The sequence below is a fragment of the Sorex araneus genome, chromosome 6, assembly GCF_027595985.1.
Source record: "Sorex araneus isolate mSorAra2 chromosome 6, mSorAra2.pri, whole genome shotgun sequence".
Lineage (NCBI taxonomy): Eukaryota > Metazoa > Chordata > Mammalia > Eulipotyphla > Soricidae > Sorex > Sorex araneus.
Window position 1 is genome coordinate 98,729,361 of NC_073307.1, and position 20,104 is coordinate 98,749,464.

Genomic DNA, 20,104 nt, shown 5'->3' on the forward strand with positions numbered 1-20,104 from the left:
GCGACCAACAAGGACCTTTCCGGGAGCAGGAGATCCTGGGCCCAGGGAGGTGGAGGGGTGGGTGGGCCGAGGCAGCGGGGAGGTGGGAGCGGGGGGCTGCGGGCTGCCCACAGCTGTCCCGCGGCAGCGTGCCGGGCTCTGGGACTGCCAGAGGGGGAGTGACCCTCCCCGGCTGCAGCTGCTGCGGGAGGCCGGGCCCCTCTCTGCCTCCACCCCCCAGAGAAGAGGGGCCTATGGCTGTCACTTCACCACTTCCTGCCCCCCCCCACGCCTCCTCCTGCCCCCGCTGTCCTGAGACCAGTGCCAGGGCGAGGGGTGGGCCCTGACAGCAGCCCCCAACCTCGCTCTGAGCCGTCCCCTGGGGGCTGCACCCCTCAGTCCAGCTCATCTGAGGCTGGGGAAACTGAGGCAGCAGAAGGCTGTGGACTCACTACCCAAGCCGGCCGGGCAGAGGTGGAGGTGGGAGAGGCACTGGGGCCCGGCGGCCCGCCAGAAAGGCGTGAGGGCGGCAGGCGGGTGCTGGCCCCTCTCCCCGTGGACACGCCTCGGTTCCGTGCAGACCCACGGCAGAGGCTAGCAGATGTGGGAGATATGGAGGTGTGGGGGTCACTGCCTGCCCCACAGCGCCCACGCCCACCCGCCCCCTCAGAAGGTGGTTGAGGGCCCGGGGCCGGCGGGAACGCTCCAGCTCTGTCCCCTCCACAGGTGGCCCTGCCGTCACAGCACACCTGCCCGCTGGGACCGAGAGCGACGCAGGCCAGTAGCTCCTCCACCAGGGGTGATCCCCATGCAGGGAGGCACCCAACACACACACACACACACACACAGAGGCACACGCGCACACGCAGAGACACGCACACGCACAGACTTGCGCACTCACACACACACAGACATGCACACTCACACATACACACAGACACGCGCACACACACACGCAGAGACACGCACACACACAGACTTGCGCACTCACACACAGACACGCACATACAGACACACACACATACACTCACACACGCATACACACAGACACACACACATGCACATGCATGCACACAGATACATGCTCATACACACATGTGCACATACAGAGACACACATGCACACACAGTCACACACAGTCACACACATGTACACACAGAGACACATTCATACACAAGCATGCATGCACACACAGACACATGCACACAGACACACATATGTGCACACACGTACTCACACATATACCCTCACACACAGAGGCACACACTCACACAGACACACATACACACATATGCACACACAGACCCACACTCACACACATACACAGAGACACACAGACATGCACATGCGCACATGCAGACATGCACACACATGCATGCATGAATGAACACACGCTCACACACACTCACACTCACAGCACATGTGTGCCCACATACACAGACACACACCGAGCGGAGCTGCTGGCCTCAGGGCGTGGCAGTTGGGGGGCCTGGTGCGGCGCATGTGGGGAGCAGCGCGCAGGAACCCGGGGGAGCCGTGCTCGCCCACACGCCCCCCCGCCCCGCGCCTGTTCCCGATTAGGGCTGAGCGGGGGCTGGCTCCAGGCCGAGCTTCATGGGGCTCTTTGACCAGATCGGCCGTCCGGCCGCCGGGCAGGCTCAGCTCCTCTCTGCTGCTCGCAGACGCGAGTCATCCCGAGGGGGCCCTAGCGCCGGCCGCGTGCCTGGAGGGGCCAGGAGGGCCCCAGACACCCGCGCGGTTCATGGCCAGGGCTGATGTTTCCCAGGTTGGAAGCTTCCAGAAGTCAGGCCAGCTGGGCTGGGTTTCAAAGGACAGAGCGTGCAGCTTGCCAGACTGAGGCTCGGGGGAGGGGCCTGTCTGTCCTCCGCGCCCCCGAGACCCCGCAACCCCACGTGTCCGAAACACAGCCTGCTCTGGGGGTAAACACGGCCCGGACACAGGTCACGCAGCCCTCCCCGCGGGCGGTCCTTGTCGGGTGTGTCCCGTGACGGTGTTTCCCTCCACCGGGGAGGGCGTCCCCGGGTCCCGGCCACACTCCCACCCCCCCGCTGCTGGCCACGGAACCAGCCCCCCCAGCCAGCGAGTGACCTTCTACCCCGGCGGCGGGCGCATGGTTGTCAGCCCGCCCGGGGCTCCCTGCTGCAGTAACACACACACTCACACACAGACATGCACACACACTCACACACATACACTCACACGCATACACACAGACACGCACACACATGCACATGCATGCACACAGATACATGCGCTAGCCGTTCTTCCCGCCCTCGGGGCTGCCTTTGGGAGGGGGCCGTGGCTGCCAACCCCTCAGGGAGGCCACCCAGCCCAGCCCCGGTGCAGCTGAGCTGCCGGGCGGCTGGGAGGGTCTGACTCTGAGGTCGGTGTCTGAGGCAGGAGGGATGTTTGCTTTGGGGTGCAGTGGGACTCCTCAGGGCCGGCAGGGCCTGGGGTGGGGGGGCAGGCTCCCCACCACCCACCCCAGGTGGAGGGAAAGTCCCTTTTCTGCTCTGGGGGGGTGGTCCCTGCATGTCAGGGGCGCACCAGGGAAAGCCCCACCTGAGAGCCCCGGGCCAGGTGGACCCGGGACTCTGCCCCCGCCCTGGGGCTGGAGAATTCGGGAGTCCCCGGTCTGGAACCCCACTCATTCCACATGACTCTGGGACGGCACAAGCTCGGTCTGTGCCAGGCCCTGGGTTTGGCCCCCGGCACTACATGAGCCCCCATGACGCTTTAGGATAGAACCCACGAGTCTGACCCGCCCCTGGCTAGACACCGGGACAGACGGCCCTGACGGCCCCTCACTCACTCGGCCAGCTCCCCAGGCGCCCGGCCCTCCGCCTGCCTGTCCCCCCACCCCACCCCGCGTCCGGCAGGCTCGGGGGCTCGGCCCTGTGTCTCCGTGAGACCAGCACCCCCTACCCCCTCACAGCCTGCCTCGGCCGCCTTCCGGGACCCCGGGTAGCCGCACCTGGCCTGCCGCCTCCTTCCTGCTGGCAGGGTGCGGGCAGGGCTGTGGGCGTGGGGGCGAGGGTGGTGAGACCTGGGCCCTCCTCCGAGTCCCCCTGCTCGAGAGGATCCAGGCCACACGCCTGACTGTTGCTCCGAGTGTCAAACCCTCAACGGGGCTCTGAGGGAGCCCGGAGCCTCCCACGGGGCCGGCACGAGCTACCCTCGGTGCCCGTGGCCTCTGTTGGACGAACCACGGCAGGACCACTCAGGTCCATGTTGGGGGTGGGGGGTGGGCGCTCGGGGGTACTGCCCCTCAAAGCCTTTTCCAGACGGCCACGCTGAGGGCACGGGGCGGGGGGGGGGCAGGGGATGTGCAGTCCACAGGCATTTCTCAGAGGACTTGTTTTTTGTTTTGTTTTTTTAAGTTGTTTTTGTATGTAGGGCCACACTCACCCGACTGTGCTCCAGTCACTTCTGGGGGCACTTCTGGGGGTGCTTGAGGGACCACCGGGTGCCAAGGAATGAAATTTGGGGCTTCTATTTTTTTTTTTTTTTTGCCTTTTGGGTCACACCTGGTGATGCTCAGGGGTTCCTCCTGGCTCTGCACTCAGGAATCACTCCTGGCGGTGCTCGGGGGACCCTATGGCATGCCAGGGATCGAACCCGGGTCGGCTGCGTGCCAGGCCAGCGCCCTGCCTGCAGTCTGGACTCTGAGCCGCCTCCCTGCAATGTCCTCCTGGTGCAGGGCTGTGGGGGAGGGTGGGTGGTGCGGGGTGGGGGAGGGAGGACCCTGGAATCGGGGAGGGGGGGCCGGGCTGAGGCTGGGACTGGGCCCTGGGGTCGCCTGGATAGGAGGGGGCACCAGGAAGGGCCCAGGGGGAGGGTCTGCAGGAGGAGGGGCCTGAGCCGGCCGCCCCCCTCCCCTCCCTGGTCTGTCGTCTTGGGCCCTGGACCTTGAGCTCTGGGACCCCCTTGGCGCTCCCCTGGCAGGTGCGAATTCCAGCCGCCTGACAGAGGCGCCCTCTGACCCGCCCACCGAGCAAGCAGCCCAGCGCAGGCAGGAGGCAGGGGGAGGGGCGGAGAGCCGAGCTGGGCCGGGCGCTCGCGGGAGGCTGATGCGTTCCAGATGCCGGTCTCGCCGCCCTGGAGTCCAGCTGGCCCCTCCTGGGCCCACGGCCAGCTGTGGTGGCCTCGCTTCCTGCCACAGAGGAGGGTCCCCGAGGAGCCTGAGTCTGGCTTTATACGGCCCCTCCCCCACCCGTCCCTACCTCCCGGACGGCCCACAAGCCCAAACCAAAGGCAGGCCAGGGAGGAGTGAGCGCGCTGCTCTGGGGAGCACGGAATGAGCTTCAGACTGTGCCCCCGCCCCACCAGCCCAACACACACACACACACACACACACACACGCACGCACACACACACACACACGCACGCGCACACACACACACACACGCACACACACACAGAGACACAGACACGACTGTGCCCCACCCCCACGAGGCCCAACAGACACACACACACACACACACACACACGCACACGCACACGCATACACACAGAGACACACAGACACAGACACACACAGGACTGTGCCCCCGCCCCACCAGGCCCAACGCACACACACACACACACACGCACACGCACACACACACAGAGACACACACAATTGTGCCCCCACCCACCAGGCCCAACACATACACACACGCACATGCACACGCACACACACATACGTTCACAGACACACACAACTGTGCCCCTGCCCCACCAGGCCCAATACACACGCACACACACATGCACACACACACAGAGACACAGACACGACTGTGCCCCCACCCCCACCAGGCTCAACACACACACACACACACACAGACACACACACACGACTATGCCCCTGCCCCACCAGGCCCTACAGACACAGACACACAGACACACACAGACACCACAGACACACACACGACTGTGCTCTCTCCCCACAAGACCCAACACACACACAAACACACACACATGCACACACACACACACACACACACACACACACACACACACACTCTTGCTCCCGTCTGCTGGAGCTGCCCCAGCCCTTGGGGCCCCTGTGGTCCAGCTGCTGCATGCCCCAGGCGGGCCAGGACCGGATCTGTCCCAGCAGCCTGGGCCGGCGGCTTCTCCTTGCGAAGTAAAGAGCTTTCTTGGATTCTGATACTTAAACAAATCAGTGACACAGACAACTAAATTGTGTAATTTGGGGGGGCCCTCCCAAGCAGCACTCAGGGGAACCCCCACCCCGCCGGCGGCTCTGGGCCAGCCCAGCTGTGGGTTGGGGTCAGTGCTCAGACTCACGCGAGGACACTGGGCTGTGTGGGCTCAGGGACCCCGGGACCACCCAGCCCCCCCAGACAGCTTCCCCGGGGCTCTGGGGGGAGGAGCCTCCTGTGACCCTGATCGCCCCAGCCAGGTGTGTGGAAGCCACACACTAAAGACACAGACCCGGGAGTGAGACCCCGGGGCACCAGAGGCAAGTGTCACCTCTGACCCTGTGACCGCCAGGGCCAGGACGGCCGCAAGATGGGCCAGAGAGAGGCCTGTGGCCAGCAGGCTGAAGTCTTCCTGCTTTGAGTCCCATGGGGTGGTCCCGGCCTCACTCATGCCCCCATTGCTGGGAGCAGGTTCCTGGTAGCCCGACGGTTAACACCGGTATTGAAAACACAGCATGAGGCTGGAGCGACAGCACAGCGGGGAGGGCGTTGGCCTTGCACATGAGCTACCTGGGTTCTAATCCCAGCATCCCATAGGGTCCCCTGAGCACTGCCAGGAGTAATTCCTGAGTGCAGAGTCAGGAGGAATCCCTGAGCATTGCTGGGTGTGACCCCCCAAAAAAAACCACGGCATTTGAGCGACCGGATAAAGAGCCAGCTCACCTCTTGACATCAGCCTTTATTTACGTGTTTTATTTGTTCATTTGGGGGCCACACCTGGCAGTGCTCGGGGTTCCTTCTGACTCTGCACTGAGGGATCACTCCTGGCAGTGCTCGGGGGACCCTATGGGATGCTGGGGATCGAACCTGGGTCGGCCGCATGCAAGGCAATGCCTCACTGGCTGTACTATCGCTCCAACCCCTGTTTACGTATTTTCATTTTTTTTTCTTCTCCCCCACCCCGACTCGGTGCTTTTATTCTTCCCATGTTACAGATGAAAACATGGAGGCACAGACAAGCAGAGGAAGTGTTGCAAGAGCCAGATGTTTAGAAGCTCCCCGGGCCCCATCAGTGTGGACGTCAGTGGGGCATCTTATCTTGGTGGGGCAGAGCTGGGGTCTGTAAGCGGCGCTGCTTGGGAGTCACTTTGTTTAACTTTTCAGTTTTTTTTTTCTTTTTGGGTCACACCAGCGATGCTCAAGGCTGACTCCTGGCTCTGCACTCCGCAAACAGTGCTCGGCGGGGGGCCCTGTGGGATGCCGGGGATCGAATCCAGGCCGGCTGCGTGCAAGGCCAACGCCCTCCCCACTGCGCTGTGACTCGGGCCCCTCAGATTCACTTTAAAATGTGATGCTTCTGCTTTCAAGTGTGGCTCCCGGACTGTAAGCCAGGGGCCGGGGGCGCCTGGGCCGTCCCCTCGGGGCGCTCGGCTCGCTCCAGAGCTCGCGGCTTCACGGTCTGATTCACTTTCCGAGAAAGTTTGAAAAATAGGGTTTGAGTTTCCCCTGGCTCGGGGTGACATCATCGGCCGGTGCCGGCTGCAGCAGGGGGAACCCCGGGGGCGGGGGACCTGCCGCCAAGCCCACTCGGCTGGCCTGGCCCGAGGGAACCGCCCCGTCCCTCCCCACACCCCGAACGGTCCCCTGGACCCTCGGGAGGGATCCCGGAGCACAGAGCCAGGAGTCGGCCCTGAGCATGGCTGGGCGTGACCCCCAAACCCAATCCAACCCCCAAAACAAGCCTCCCTGGGCGCCTGGGCGAGCGGCCCTCGCGAGGAGCTTGTTTTCTTCCCGTCCCGCTGGCCTGGGGCCAAGTTTCCCAACACACCCGACTCTGCAGGTGCCCAGTGCCAGCCCGGAGACGGGGGCTGGAGGTCAGGTGCAAGATGAGCGTGTGCACGTATGTGATGTGTGTGCATGTGATATGTGTGAGTGTGTGTGCGTGTGCGTGTATATAATGTGTGTGAATGCGTGTGTGTATGTAATGCGTGTGTGAGTGCGTGTGTGTGCGTGTGCATGTATATAATGTGTGTGTATGTAATGTGTGTGAGTGTGTGTAATGTGTGAGTGTGTGTGTGCGTGTGTATATAATGTGTGAGTGTGTGTGCGTGTATATAATGTGTGTATGTAATGTGTGTGAGTGTGTGTAATGTGTGTGTGCGTGTGCATGCATATAATGTGTGTAAGTAATGTGTGAGTGTGTGTATGTAATGTATGTGTGTGAGTGTGTGCATGCATGTAATGTGTGTGAGTGCGTGTATGTAATGTATGTGTGTGTACATGTATGTAATGTGTGTGTGTATGTGTAGGGCATGGGGAAGGAGCAGCCCCCCCCCCAGGCAGACTGAAAACAAGGCCCACACAAGCCCACTCGAGGCCCCTGAATGCTCCCCCCCAAGAAGTGGGGGATGTGGCTCCCCTCCCCTCCTCCCTCCCCCCAGCCCTGGGAACTCTTCCTCCTTCCTGCCCTGCCCGGCTCAGTGGCCAGCCCTTATCTGCCCTGGGTTTGCTCAGCGCTTACAGGCTTTGATCTCCAGCCCTGTGACTCTTCATAGGGCCACACCCGCAGGGCCTGGCCCGGGCCTCCAACCACATACACACACACACACACACACACACACACACACACACACGTGGGGTGGGGTTCCCACGGGTCCGAAGGGTCCATGTGCCCCCCCCTCGCTCTTGCAGGCCTCAGCAGCACTTGGGGGGTGGTTAGGCTAACCCGACAGAGTTCTGTGCTCAGGGGTCACTCCTGGTGGCTGGGAGGAGACGATGGGGGCGGGGCGGGGGGGTGCCCTGCCAGGCCTGTGAGCCTGCTCTCCCTGCCCCCCCACCCCCGCCAGGAGGCCCTTCTCAGAGCCGCTCCTGGTGTGGTAGATTTCCCCAAACACAAGCTGGGGCCAGAGGTGGCTGAGTTTCTTGGAAATTCACAGTTGCCAGGAGACCCCCTACACTGTGTGTGCTGGACCCCAGCCGCTGTCCCTGCTACACGCATGTGCGCGCGCGCGCACACACACACACACACACACACACACACACACACGAGAAACTCAGGGTCTTTAATTAGAACTATTTGTCCTTCCATCAAAGGGCAGGTCAGTTGTTCTGACTCCTAAGGTCTGTCGTAAAAAATACTGATTTAGGGCTGAAGAGAGAGAGAGAGAGAGAGAGAGAGAGAGAGAGAGAGAGAGAGGACAGGGGAATGTCACTTGCCTTGCCCACAGCTGACCCTGGCTCAATTCCTGGCGCTACATGTGGCCCCAAGCCATGAGTGAGTCCTGAGCACAGAGCCGGGAGTCAGCCCTGAGCACCAAGGAGGATTTCTCCCAGCAGCAAAGGCCGGAATCACCCCCCACGTCCAGCTGTGCTCTGGGCGCTGACGTTTTCCCAGCTCCGTGGCTGGAATTTACCCTCCCGGCCCCACCTCCCAGCAGGAAGAGCCTTAAAGAGCCTCGAATGGAAGATTTTGCAGCCACGGGGGGCAAATTTCGGCAGGATGGGGATTAGAGCGACCGGGTCACTCGGCCTGTGTCGGAGCCGTGGCAGCTGCGCATGAAGCGCCCGGGTGCGCGGGCAGAGGGCAGAGGGCGGCCGGGCTCGCCCGGTCAGGGTCAGGTGCTCACAGTTAAGGTGTGTCGGAGGCCTGGGCCCGGGACGAGGGAAGGCGCCGGCTCTCCTCAGCAACCTCTCCCGCGGTAAAAACAACTTCCACGGGGGCCCTGGCACGAGGCCGGCCCAGGGCCCCTCTCCGCGCCGCATACGGGCCCCTCAGCCCGGCCAGGAGCGACCCTTGGGCGCCACCGGGTGTGGCTTCTAAAACCGAACCCCAACCCACGCCCCGCGGCCATAGAGACGGTGCGTGCTGCCTTCTGCTGTATTCAGTGACCCACAAACCCTCCGCTTTCTCTTCTGTCTGCAATAAGGCACGAGAACTCAGGACGGAAAAGTACCTTTTATTCAAAATGATAAAAAATATATATAAAGGGCTTAGAATAGAAGGAAGAGACGGAACTGGCTCCTTTAAAAGTCAGAGACTGGGGCTGGAGTGATAGCATAGCGGGTAGGGTGTTTGCCTTGTACTCGGCCAACCCGGGTTCAAATCCCAGCATCCCATATGGTCCCCTGAGCACGGCCAGGGGTAATTCCTGAGTGCAGAGCCAGGAGTAACCCCTGTGCATCGCCAGGTGTGACCCAAAAAGCAAAAAAAAAAATAAAAATAAAAATAAAAAAATAAAAGTCAGAGACTTGGGGCTGGAGCGATAGCACAGCGGGGAGGGCGGTTGCCTTGCACGAGGCTGACCCGGGTTCGATTCCCAGCATCCCATATGGTCCCCTGAGCACCGCCAGGAGTAATTCCTGAGTGCAGAGCCAGGAGTAACCCCTGTGCATCGCCAGGTGTGACCCAAATAGAAAAAAAGAAAGTCAGAGACTTTTCCCTAGAGCACTGTTCTCCGAGGAAGGGTGGGTGCGAGGCCCCAAGGCTCTCGTTCTTGTCTGCCCAAGGCTCGGTTTCTGCTTAACTGGACCCTGGAGTTGGCCTGCCAGGAGAGCGAGGCCTCGGTGGGCTCTCTGCGAGGCGCCTGAGTTTGCCCGGGCCCTGCGGGGCCCCCGAGCACCAAGCAACAGGCCTGAGCTCTGAGTTGCAAGGAGCCCCTGAGCGTCTCTGGGTTTCCTGCCCCCCAGCGACGGCCAGGTGGGTGCTGGGCCAAGGCCCGAGGCGTGCGTGCGTGGTCTCCAGGTCCTGATCCCCTCCTGGCTCTCCCGAGTCAGGGGCCCGGAGCTTCTATACGCCCTGGAAGGGGCACCCTCGCCACTGCAGACCCTCCCCCCTTCAGACCTGTCCTCGAACCCGGCCGCGGCCAGGGCAGGACTAAGAGCTCAGCACCTCCTGTCGGGGGTGACACAGTTCAGCCCCAAACAAGATCCAGCGACCAGGCCAGGCGTCAGGTGGGCACTGCAAGGGGACAAGAAACGGTTCTGGGTTCCTCCTGCCTTGGCCCCATCACCTCGGGTGCACGGCCAGTGGCCTGGACAGCCGAGGTCCACACCCACACAAGTGGCTGGGCCAGGTCCTGGGGGTCCCGGCGAGGGGCGGGGAGAGGAACTGAGAGCAGGGCCTTGTTGGCGTGTGTGTCTGTGTCTGTGTGTGCGCCTGTGTCTGTGTGTGTCTGTGCCTGTGTCTGTGTGTGAGCCTGTGTCTGTGTGTGTCTGTGCCTGTGTCTGTGTGTGTCTATATGTCTGTGTGTGTCTGTGTCTCTGTGTGTGTCTGTTTGTGTGTGTGTCTATATGTCTGTGTATGTCTGTATGTGTCTGTGTGTCTCTGTGCCTGTGTCTGTGTGTGTCTATATGTCTGTGTGTGTATCTGTCTCTGTGTGTGTCTGTGTTTGTGTGTGTGTCTATATGTCTGTGTGTGTATTTGTCTCTGTGTGTGTCTATATATCTGTGTATGTCTGTATGTGTCTGTATCTCTGTGTGTGTCTGGCTCTTTGTGTCTGTGTCTGTGTGTGTCTATATGTCTGTATGTGTCTGTGTCTTGTGTGTCTGTGTGTCTGTGTCTCTATGTGTGTGTCTGTGTGCCTGTGTCTGTGTGTGTCTATATGTCTGTGTGTGTATTTGTCTGTGTGTGTGCCTGTGTCTGTGTCTGTGTGTGTCTATATATCTGTGTGTGTATTTGTCCGTGTGTGTGTGCCTGTGTCTGTATCTGTGTGTGTCTGTGCTGTGGGGGGTGGCGGTACCCCGCGTGGGTGGGGTGCTGGGCTCAGGCCCAGAGGCTGGCAGCGCCATGGCCTCCTGCCCGTGACTCAGGATTGCTCTGAGACAGGCGGGGTGCTGTTCCCTGGGGCAGGCTCTGGGGGAAGAAGCCGGCCTGTCACAGCCGAAATAACAAATGACTTCCTGTGTGGAGCTGAGTGTGTATGTGTGTGTGTGTGTGAGAGAGCATGAGCATGTGTGAGTGTGAGTGTGCGTGTGAGTGTGCGAGTGTGTGAGACTGAGAGTATGAGTGTGTGAGAGTGTGGGAGCATGTGAGAGTGTGTGTGTGAGTGTGAATGTGAGTGTGTGAGTGTGTGTGTGAGTGTATGTGAGAGTGCGAGTGTGGGAGAGTGAATATTGTGAGAGAATGTGTGTGAGTGTGTGTGAGTGTGAGTGGGTGAGAGTGTGAGAGTGTGTGTGTGAGTGTGAATGTGAGTGTGTGAGAGGTGTGTGTGTGAGTGTATGAGAGAGTGTGAGTGTGGGAGAGTGAATATTGTGAGAGAGAATGTGTGTGAGAGTGTGTGTGAGTGTGTGAATGTGAGTGTGTGAGTGTGACTGTGATGCCTCCCAGATGGGAGCCCTCAGCCGCGAGGCGACCTCCCGTGAGACATGAGGCAGATGTGCTGTCCCTCCGGCTTTCAGCTCTTCCACAGAAACTCAGCGGGGAAATGATCAGAACTTCGGGCCAGCGAATGCCGGAGCCCGTCTTCCCGGTGAACTTCCCTTGGCGTGGAAATAGGAACTGGGCGAGTGACCCTCATTTGTTTCTTTGCTTTGGCTGCCAAAAAACTCGGGGTACACTTGGGGAGCAGAAATGGCTTCTGTGTCGGGCTCTGGTACGAGGGAGCATCCTGCCCGCCCCGCATGTGTGCTCGCGGCAGGGGAGGCTGGTTCTTGAAGGCCGTGTTCTGCCTGGGCTCCGGGCCTGCCTTGCCTGGGCCGTTCGGTTCCTTATGGACCCATGGGCGCCGGTGGAGCCCGGCCCGGTCACACGAGAGAGTGTGTGTTCGAGAGGCAGACGGGGCCCACCCTGCGGGGCCTGTTCTCGGCCAGCTGCTCACACGTGTCCACTCTGGGCCTCCTGCCCCTCCACAAACATGCATCCACCCCGGGCCTCCGCGTCACTCTCCGTGACGGCCAGGGCCTGTTGGTTTCGACACAGCCTCACCACACACTTCACTTGACTCACTGGAGTGTAAACACGACTTTTATATGAAACGGGAAACTAAACAATTCCCCTGGCACGGTCTGTTGCAATGTTTGCTCGACGAGGATGGGCTGGGAGCGAGCCCACGAGATGCGTGCTGTGCTGTGTGTGCTGTGCTGTGTGTGCTGTGCTGTGCTGTGCTGTGTGTGCTGTGCTGTGTGTGCTGTGCTGTGCTGTGCTGTGTCTGCTGTGCTGTGCTGTGCTGTGTGTGCTGTGCTGTGTGTGTTGTGTGTGTTGTGCTGTGCTGTACTGTGCTGTGCTGTGCTGTGCTGAGCTGAGCTGTGCTGTGTGTGCTGTGCTATGTGTGCTATGCTGTGCTGTGCTGTGCTGTGCTGTGTGTGCTGTGCTGTGCTGTGCTGTGCTGTGCTGTGCTGTGCTGTGTGTGCTGTGCTGTGCTGTGTGTGCTGTGTGTGCTGTGCTGTGTGTGCTGTGCTGTGTGTGCTGAGCTGAGCTGTGCTGTGCTGTGCTGTGCTGTGTGTGCTGTGCTGTGCTGTGCTGTGTGTGCTGTGCTGTGTGTGCTGTGCTGTGCTGTGTGTGCTGTGTGTGCTGTGTGTGCTGTGCTGTGCTGTGCTGTGTGTGCTGTGCTGTGTGTGCTGTGTGTGCTGTGCTGTGCTGTGTGTGCTGTGTGTGCTGTGCTGTGCTGAGCTGAGCTGTGCTGTGTGTGCTGTGCTGTGTGTGCTGTGCTGTGCTGTGCTGTGCTGTGCTGTGCTGTGTGTGCTGTGCTGTGCTGTGCTGTGCTGTGTGTGCTGTGCTGTGCTGTGCTGTGTGTGCTGTGCTGTGCTGTGCTGTGCTGTGTGTGCTGTGCTGTGCTGCGCTGTGTGTGCTGTGCTGTGTGTGCTGTGCTGTGCTGTGTGTGCTGTGATGTGTGTGTTGTGTGTGCTGTGCTGTGCTGTACTGTGCTGTGCTGTGCTGTGCTGAGCTGAGCTGTGCTGTGTGTGCTGTGCTGTGTGTGCTGTGCTGTGCTGTGCTGTGCTGTGCTGTGCTGTGCTGTGCTGTACTGTGCTGTGCTGTGCTGTGCTGTGTGTGCTGTGTGTGCTGTGCTGTGCTGTGCTGTGTGTGCTGTGCTGTGTGTGCTGTGTGTGCTGTGCTGTGTGTGCTGTGTGTGCTGTGCTGTGCTGTGCTGTGTGTGCTGTGCTGTGTGTGCTGTGTGTGCTGTGCTGTGCTGTGCTGTGTGTGCTGTGCTGTGCTGCGCTGTGTGTGCTGTGCTGTGTGTGCTGTGCTGTGCTGTGTGTGCTGTGATGTGTGTGTTGTGTGTGCTGTGCTGTGCTGTACTGTGCTGTGCTGTGCTGTGCTGAGCTGAGCTGTGCTGTGTGTGCTGTGCTGTGTGTGCTGTGCTGTGCTGTGCTGTGCTGTGCTGTGCTGTGCTGTGCTGTACTGTGCTGTGCTGTGCTGTGCTGTGTGTGCTGTGTGTGCTGTGCTGTGTGTGCTGTGCTGTGCTGTGCTGTGCTGTGTGTGCTGTGTGTGCTGTGCTGTGCTGTGCTGTGCTGTGCTGTGTGTGCTGTGCTGTGTGTGCTGTGTGTGCTGTGCTGTGTGTGCTGTGTGTGCTGTGCTGTGCTGTGCTGTGCTGTGTGTGCTGTGCTGTGCTGTGCTGTGTGTGCTGTGCCGTGCTGTGTGAGCTGTGCTGTGCTGTGTGTGCTGTGCTGTGCTATGTGTGCTGTGCTGTGTGTGCTGTGTGTGCTGTGCTGTGTGTGCTGTGTGTGCTGTGCTGTGTATGCTGTGCTGTGTGTGCTGTGTGTGCTGTGCTGTGTGTGCTGTGCTGTGCTGTGTGTGCTGTGCTGTGTGTGTTGTGTGTGTTGTGCTGTGCTGTACTGTGCTGTGCTGTGCTGTGCTGAGCTGAGCTGTGCTGTGTGTGCTGTGCTATGTGTGCTATGCTGTGCTGTGCTGTGCTGTGCTGTGTGTGCTGTGCTGTGCTGTGCTGTGCTGTGCTGTGCTGTGCTGTGTGTGCTGTGCTGTGCTGTGTGTGCTGTGTGTGCTGTGCTGTGTGTGCTGTGCTGTGTGTGCTGAGCTGAGCTGTGCTGTGCTGTGCTGTGCTGTGTGTGCTGTGCTGTGCTGTGCTGTGTGTGCTGTGCTGTGCTGTGCTGTGTGTGCTGTGTGTGCTGTGTGTGCTGTGTGTGCTGTGCTGTGCTGTGCTGTGTGTGCTGTGCTGTGTGTGCTGTGTGTGCTGTGCTGTGCTGTGTGTGCTGTGTGTGCTGTGCTGTGCTGAGCTGAGCTGTGCTGTGTGTGCTGTGCTGTGTGTGCTGTGCTGTGCTGTGCTGTGCTGTGCTGTGCTGTGTGTGCTGTGCTGTGCTGTGTGTGCTGTGCTGTGCTGTGCTGTGTGTGCTGTGCTGTGCTGTGCTGTGCTGTGTGTGCTGTGCTGTGCTGCGCTGTGTGTGCTGTGCTGTGTGTGCTGTGCTGTGCTGTGCTGTACTGTGCTGTGCTGTGCTGTGCTGAGCTGAGCTGTGCTGTGTGTGCTGTGCTGTGTGTGCTGTGCTGTGCTGTGCTGTGCTGTGCTGTGCTGTGCTGTGCTGTACTGTGCTGTGCTGTGCTGTGCTGTGTGTGCTGTGTGTGCTGTGCTGTGCTGTGCTGTGTGTGCTGTGCTGTGTGTGCTGTGTGTGCTGTGCTGTGTGTGCTGTGTGTGCTGTGCTGTGCTGTGCTGTGTGTGCTGTGCTGTGTGTGCTGTGTGTGCTGTGCTGTGCTGTGCTGTGTGTGCTGTGCTGTGCTGCGCTGTGTGTGCTGTGCTGTGTGTGCTGTGCTGTGCTGTGTGTGCTGTGATGTGTGTGTTGTGTGTGCTGTGCTGTGCTGTACTGTGCTGTGCTGTGCTGTGCTGAGCTGAGCTGTGCTGTGTGTGCTGTGCTGTGTGTGCTGTGCTGTGCTGTGCTGTGCTGTGCTGTGCTGTGCTGTGCTGTACTGTGCTGTGCTGTGCTGTGCTGTGTGTGCTGTGTGTGCTGTGCTGTGTGTGCTGTGCTGTGCTGTGCTGTGCTGTGTGTGCTGTGTGTGCTGTGCTGTGCTGTGCTGTGCTGTGCTGTGTGTGCTGTGCTGTGTGTGCTGTGTGTGCTGTGCTGTGTGTGCTGTGTGTGCTGTGCTGTGCTGTGCTGTGCTGTGTGTGCTGTGCTGTGCTGTGCTGTGTGTGCTGTGCCGTGCTGTGTGAGCTGTGCTGTGCTGTGTGTGCTGTGCTGTGCTATGTGTGCTGTGCTGTGTGTGCTGTGTGTGCTGTGCTGTGTGTGCTGTGTGTGCTGTGCTGTGTATGCTGTGCTGTGTGTGCTGTGTGTGCTGTGCTGTGTGTGCTGTGTGTGCTGTGCTGTGTGTGCTGTGCTGTGCTGTGTGTGCTGTGCTGTGTGTGCTGTGCTGTGCTGTGCTGTGTGTGCTGTGCTGTGTGTGCTGTGTGAGCTGTGCTGTGCTGTGTGTGCTGTGCTGTGCTGTGCTTTTTCAAACCTTCTAGAGTTTCACTGTCAGGAACAATCCTGGGGCAAAGGATTTCTTTCTGTGACAAAAAAAAAAAAAATGTAATTGAGCGAAGTTTATAAAAGACATCAGCAAAGAAACGGGACCCCGGTGAGCCCCCGGAGGCCACACGTCGCAGTAATACAGCAAAAAGCCCCCGGAAGACAGACGGGTGCCCAGCCCGAGGCCAGGAAACAGCCCGGCCCCAGCAGACGCGCGCTCGGCCCGGGGAGGTCGCTCAGGCCTGGCCTCTGTCCTCCGGCACCTCCGCGCAGAGCCGGCCGGGGCACACACTCAGGAGCCCCCCTGGGCAGGAAGAGGCCCGGTCACTCTGGCCCAGAGCTCTAGAAGCTTCCACCAGGATAAGGAAAGGCTGACGAGGTGGTGTCTGGAGGCAAACAGCCCCCACCCAAGGCGCGCTCAGACCAGCATCCATTCCACGCCAGAGGGAGAGTGTGACCTCCCATTTCTGAGCCTCAGTTTTCCTCCTCTGCGGAATGGGGGGCACACAGGTCTCCCAGGGGAAGGGAGAAACGGAGCCAAGTCTAAAGCAGTGGGCTGGCATGGAGGAGGAGGAGGCCCCTTGGCACCACGTGGCTTCCTACCCGATGCCCGTGTGACCTGAGTGGTCGAGGGCACCTCTGGGGACCCCTCCCCACCCCCTCCCGCCCGAATTCTCTGCTTGAGCTCTTGCATTAACCAAACACCGTAAGGGCCCTTGGTCTCTCGAGAGCACACACTGAGCAGCTCTTTCTCGAATTCCTTCCCAGGACAGGATCGGAGACGGGGCGGGGGTCCGGGTGCTGGGGTGGTGGTCACTGACGGCACATCCAGGGCCGGCCTCAGACCCCAGCTGTGTGTGTAAGCACAGCCAGGTGTGGCCCCAGGGCCACAGCACTCACGGGGTGGCCCTGTGAAAGGGCCCTGGACGCCCCATGCCCCAGAGACCCCCGAATCAGCCCCAGGCCATTTGCCGCCTGCTCCAAGCTCCGTGCTCGGGAGGCCTGAGCCTCTGAGCGCCTGCAGGAGGGGAGGTGGGGGTGGGGCTGTCCGCTCCTGGGCCTGGGACCCTCCCCTCCCAAACAAATAAGCTCAGGCTCTGGGCTACTCCAGAGTCCGATTAAACAGTCCTTGTCCCCACGCCCAGGGCTCTGCACCCGCCCCCTCCCTGGAAAATTTCTTTTTTCCCTCTTTTTTAAAAATCTATGTTTGAATATCTTAGTTTATGTTTTAAACTAAGTTTATCTGCGAGATACATTGTTTCAAAGTCGCTCGCGAGGGGGGGGGGTGTGTGTTTCAGTCCTACCCTGCGCCAACACAAGCCCCTCACCCGCGCGTTTCCCCCCTCCAGCGCCCCCAGTTTCCCTCCCGCGCCGCCTCCCGAAAATTCTTTTCATTTTTATGAAGAAATATCTGAAAGCTTTAGTTGGCCACGGGCTGAGTGGGCCTCGGGGCTCGACGCCCACCAGCCTGGCGGTCCCCCGTGCGCCCCCCGCACGCGCCCCCCGCGCGCGCGGCCAGCGGGGTCCGGGCAGGGCGCGGGGACCCCCACCCACCCCGGGACGGGCCGGCTGACCCCCGGGGCGCCCTGGCCCGCGGCGGGGAGGGGCCGGGCCGGGAAGCGGGCGGGGGTCCGGGGGAGGCCCCGCCCCGCCCCCGCCGCGCCCCCCTCGGGGCGGGATAATTGAACGCGGCCGGCCCGGGGCTGCCCAGCTCCGCCGAGCCTTAGCGTCCCGCCCGCCGCGCCTTTGTCCAGCGCGCCATGGAGCGCCCCGCGTCCCCGCTGCCGCTGGCCCTGCCGCTGGCCCTGCTGCTCGGCGGCCTCGCGCTGCTGGCCCGAGGTAGGGCACCCCTGCCCGACGCGCCCCGGGACCCCGGCCTGGACCCCCGCCGGTCCCGCCAACCCCCGCTGGGCCCTGCGCGCGCCTCTGCAGGGGTCCTTGCTGCGTCTAGGAAAGACCCCCCTTGTCCTCTCCTGGCCCACTTTGGGTACCTGTGGGCCCCCCACAAGGTCCGGCAGCCCCTCTGCCCTCCTCTGTCCCGTCCCCAGTGCCCTCAGCCCACCCAGGTTGAGGGTCCCTCCCCGGTGGGGGCCTCAGAGGAGTTTGGTTGGACGGTGCAAACTGGTTCCGTGCATGGCCCAGGCTTAGGTGGGCTGGGGAAGGGGGCGCCCAGGCCTCTCCGAGGGGGGCAGCAGGAGGCCAGCACAGGCACTGACCCCTCTGCTGACCCTGGAGGCCTCCCCGTTTCCCTGAAGCCCCCCCCCCCCCCCCCGCCCCATCCTTGGCTTAGTTCCAACCTTTCATGGGGAGGGGGCGGTGGAGCTGGGGGCTTCTCTGGGGGTCTGCCGCCGGTTCTCTTGGTCGCCTCTCCTGGCGCCCCAGCTGTCCGGGGCTGGTCCAGGTCACTTCCCGCCAGGGAGCGGGCTTGGGGGTGGGGCGGTGGGGGGCGGGGGCTCAGCTTTGGCAGCCAGAGACCCCCCGCCTGGCCCCCTAGAGGAGACCAGGCTGGGGGAGTCCTCGGTCAGGCGGGACCCTGACGGAATCCGGGCTGGGAAGTTGGGAGCAAGTCCCCCCGCACCCCGGCAGCCCCTCTGGCAGCACCCCTGATTCCTCCTGAGTTTGGGGCTCCCTCATCCTGTCTCCAGGGGCCCGAGGAGGGGGGCTCGAGGGGGCCTGGGGACGGACCCCTTGACTGGGACACTCGTGGCCCTTTGCCCCTTTGGGAGGCTCCCCAAGGTTGTTTCACTAAGTTGTTTAGTTCTGGGGGGAGGGGCTCCTCTTTGGGGGGTCCCCACAGCCAGACAGTCCGAATGGTGGCTGTGGGCCCCGCGGGGGTCACTGAGCCGGGGCCTAAGCAGTGGACGGGGCGTGGTAGCCTCCGACCCGGCCGCCCGTGTCTGTCTGTCTGTCCCGCCGCGGGGCTGGGCCGGGGGGCCAGGAGGGAGGCCCGTGTTTTCTCCAAGGCTCGGGGCTCTGGCTCGGGCTCCTGAGAAAGGAGGAACAAAGGCGGCAGCGGACTTGGCCGGGCTGGGGGCCAGCCTCTTGCTTCTGGAAGGTTCCCAGCAGGGAGGGGGTGCCAGGGGCACGGAGAGGGGGCGTGGGGGCGGGGTGGGGGCACAGGGCCGGCAGAGACGGGTCGGGAGCCTCCCTTGGAGCCCCCTGTCCTCGCTGTCTGTCACTTCTCTCGCCCCGGGCCTGGGCTCGGGGTCTGGCCCCCCAGCCGGACGGACAGACCGTCTTGCCCGGCCAGGCCAACCTCCACCAAGCAGCTCCCACCACAGGAGGTCAGGGCAGGCTTCCTGGAGGAGTCCGAGTACCTCCTGCGTGAAGCTGGTTGGGTTTACGGGGGTGAGGGGGTGCAGGGGGCTCTCAGGGCAGGGGTGCTGGCTCCCCGCTGGGGCAGCACTCAGGCCCTGCGGTTTCTGGGCCCCAGGTGTCCTGAGTGCAGGGTGAAGCGCCCCCCCCTCCTGGCCCCTCCCCTCAGTCCTGGCCCAGGTTCTGGTGCCCGCGGCATCCAGGCCGCGATGCCAGGGAAGCGTTTCCTTCCGGGGACGTTCCTGGCAGTGCTCAGGGCCGTGTCCTGGGGGCTCAGTGCCAGCTCGCCCGGTCCCCGCCCCCCCCAGCCCGGGCCCAGAGCCGCCCCCTCCCCTCACCAACTGGCCTCGGGGCAGGTGCTCTGCCCACCTGGGCCACTGCGGGGGACACCCCTCGGGTGGGGTCTGGTGCGGGGGTCCCTGTACCTCCTGGCTGGGAGCAGAGAGCAATGAGGCGAAAGTCGGGGCTGGGGGCCCCTTTGGGAGGCCGAGGTGCAGTGGGTGGGGCCTGGGGGCCACACCCGGCCTCGCTCAGGGCCGACTCCCGGCTCTGCACTCAGGGTCACCCAGGGCACCCCGTGGGGTGCCGGGGACGGAACCCGGGTCTGCCCAAGGGAGGGAGGCTTATTCCTGGGATGTGGAGGCCGGGGAGCAGCTGCTTCACTGCCCTTACACTGGTGGGGAAACTGAGGCACGCAGTGCCGTGAGTGTGTCATGCATCAGCTCCCTGGAGCCCGACCGCCTTGTCCACTGTCCATCCGTTGGCGCAGGGGCGGTCGAGGGTCAGTCTGGGGGCACTCTGCCGCCTGTCCAGGCCCGCCTCCCCTCCTCCTGCCTGCCCCCACCCCCGGAGTCAGGAGCCTGGGTGGAGCCCGGGGACCCGCAGGCGCCACCAGAGGCCGGGACCCCCCCCCCCCGGGTGCCACGCTTTGTGGTGGACAGTGTCCAGCGGCGGGGCCCTAGGGAGACCCGGCCGAGAGCTCCTGCAGGGGCGGGAGGGGGCACCGAGTCAGCCCGAGGCCCAGTCCCGAGCACTGGCAGGGTGCCCCTGAGAGAGGGGCCGGGGGTTCCTCTGGGCGTGGGGGAGGGGCAGAGACGTGGGGGCTTGGGCAGGGCCGGGCCCCAGGGCAGCCTGTGCCACCTCGGGGGTCCCGAGAAGGTCCGACTTGACCCTGAGTCCGATGGCGGCTGCCGTGTGCCGGGTGGGGGGGCTCTGGAGGGCCGCTGGCCTGCGGGACCCCCGAGGAGGGGGCAGTGTGC

The 20,104-nt window shown here is 62.3% G+C and overlaps 1 protein-coding gene across 2 annotated transcripts in view; it reads left to right on the plus strand.

The window, feature by feature from the left end:
* The first annotated feature begins 17,229 nt into the window (after window positions 1-17,229).
* The window catches only part of FBLN1 (fibulin 1), a 47,402-nt gene continuing 44,527 nt past the window's right edge, over window positions 17,230-20,104 (plus strand). For both annotated transcript variants that reach the window (XM_055142106.1, XM_055142107.1), the window contains exon 1: window positions 17,230-17,369. In XM_055142106.1, coding sequence (XP_054998081.1) covers window positions 17,291-17,369 — 79 coding nt within the window. In that variant the 5' untranslated portion in view covers window positions 17,230-17,290. The remainder of the gene's footprint in view (window positions 17,370-20,104) is intronic.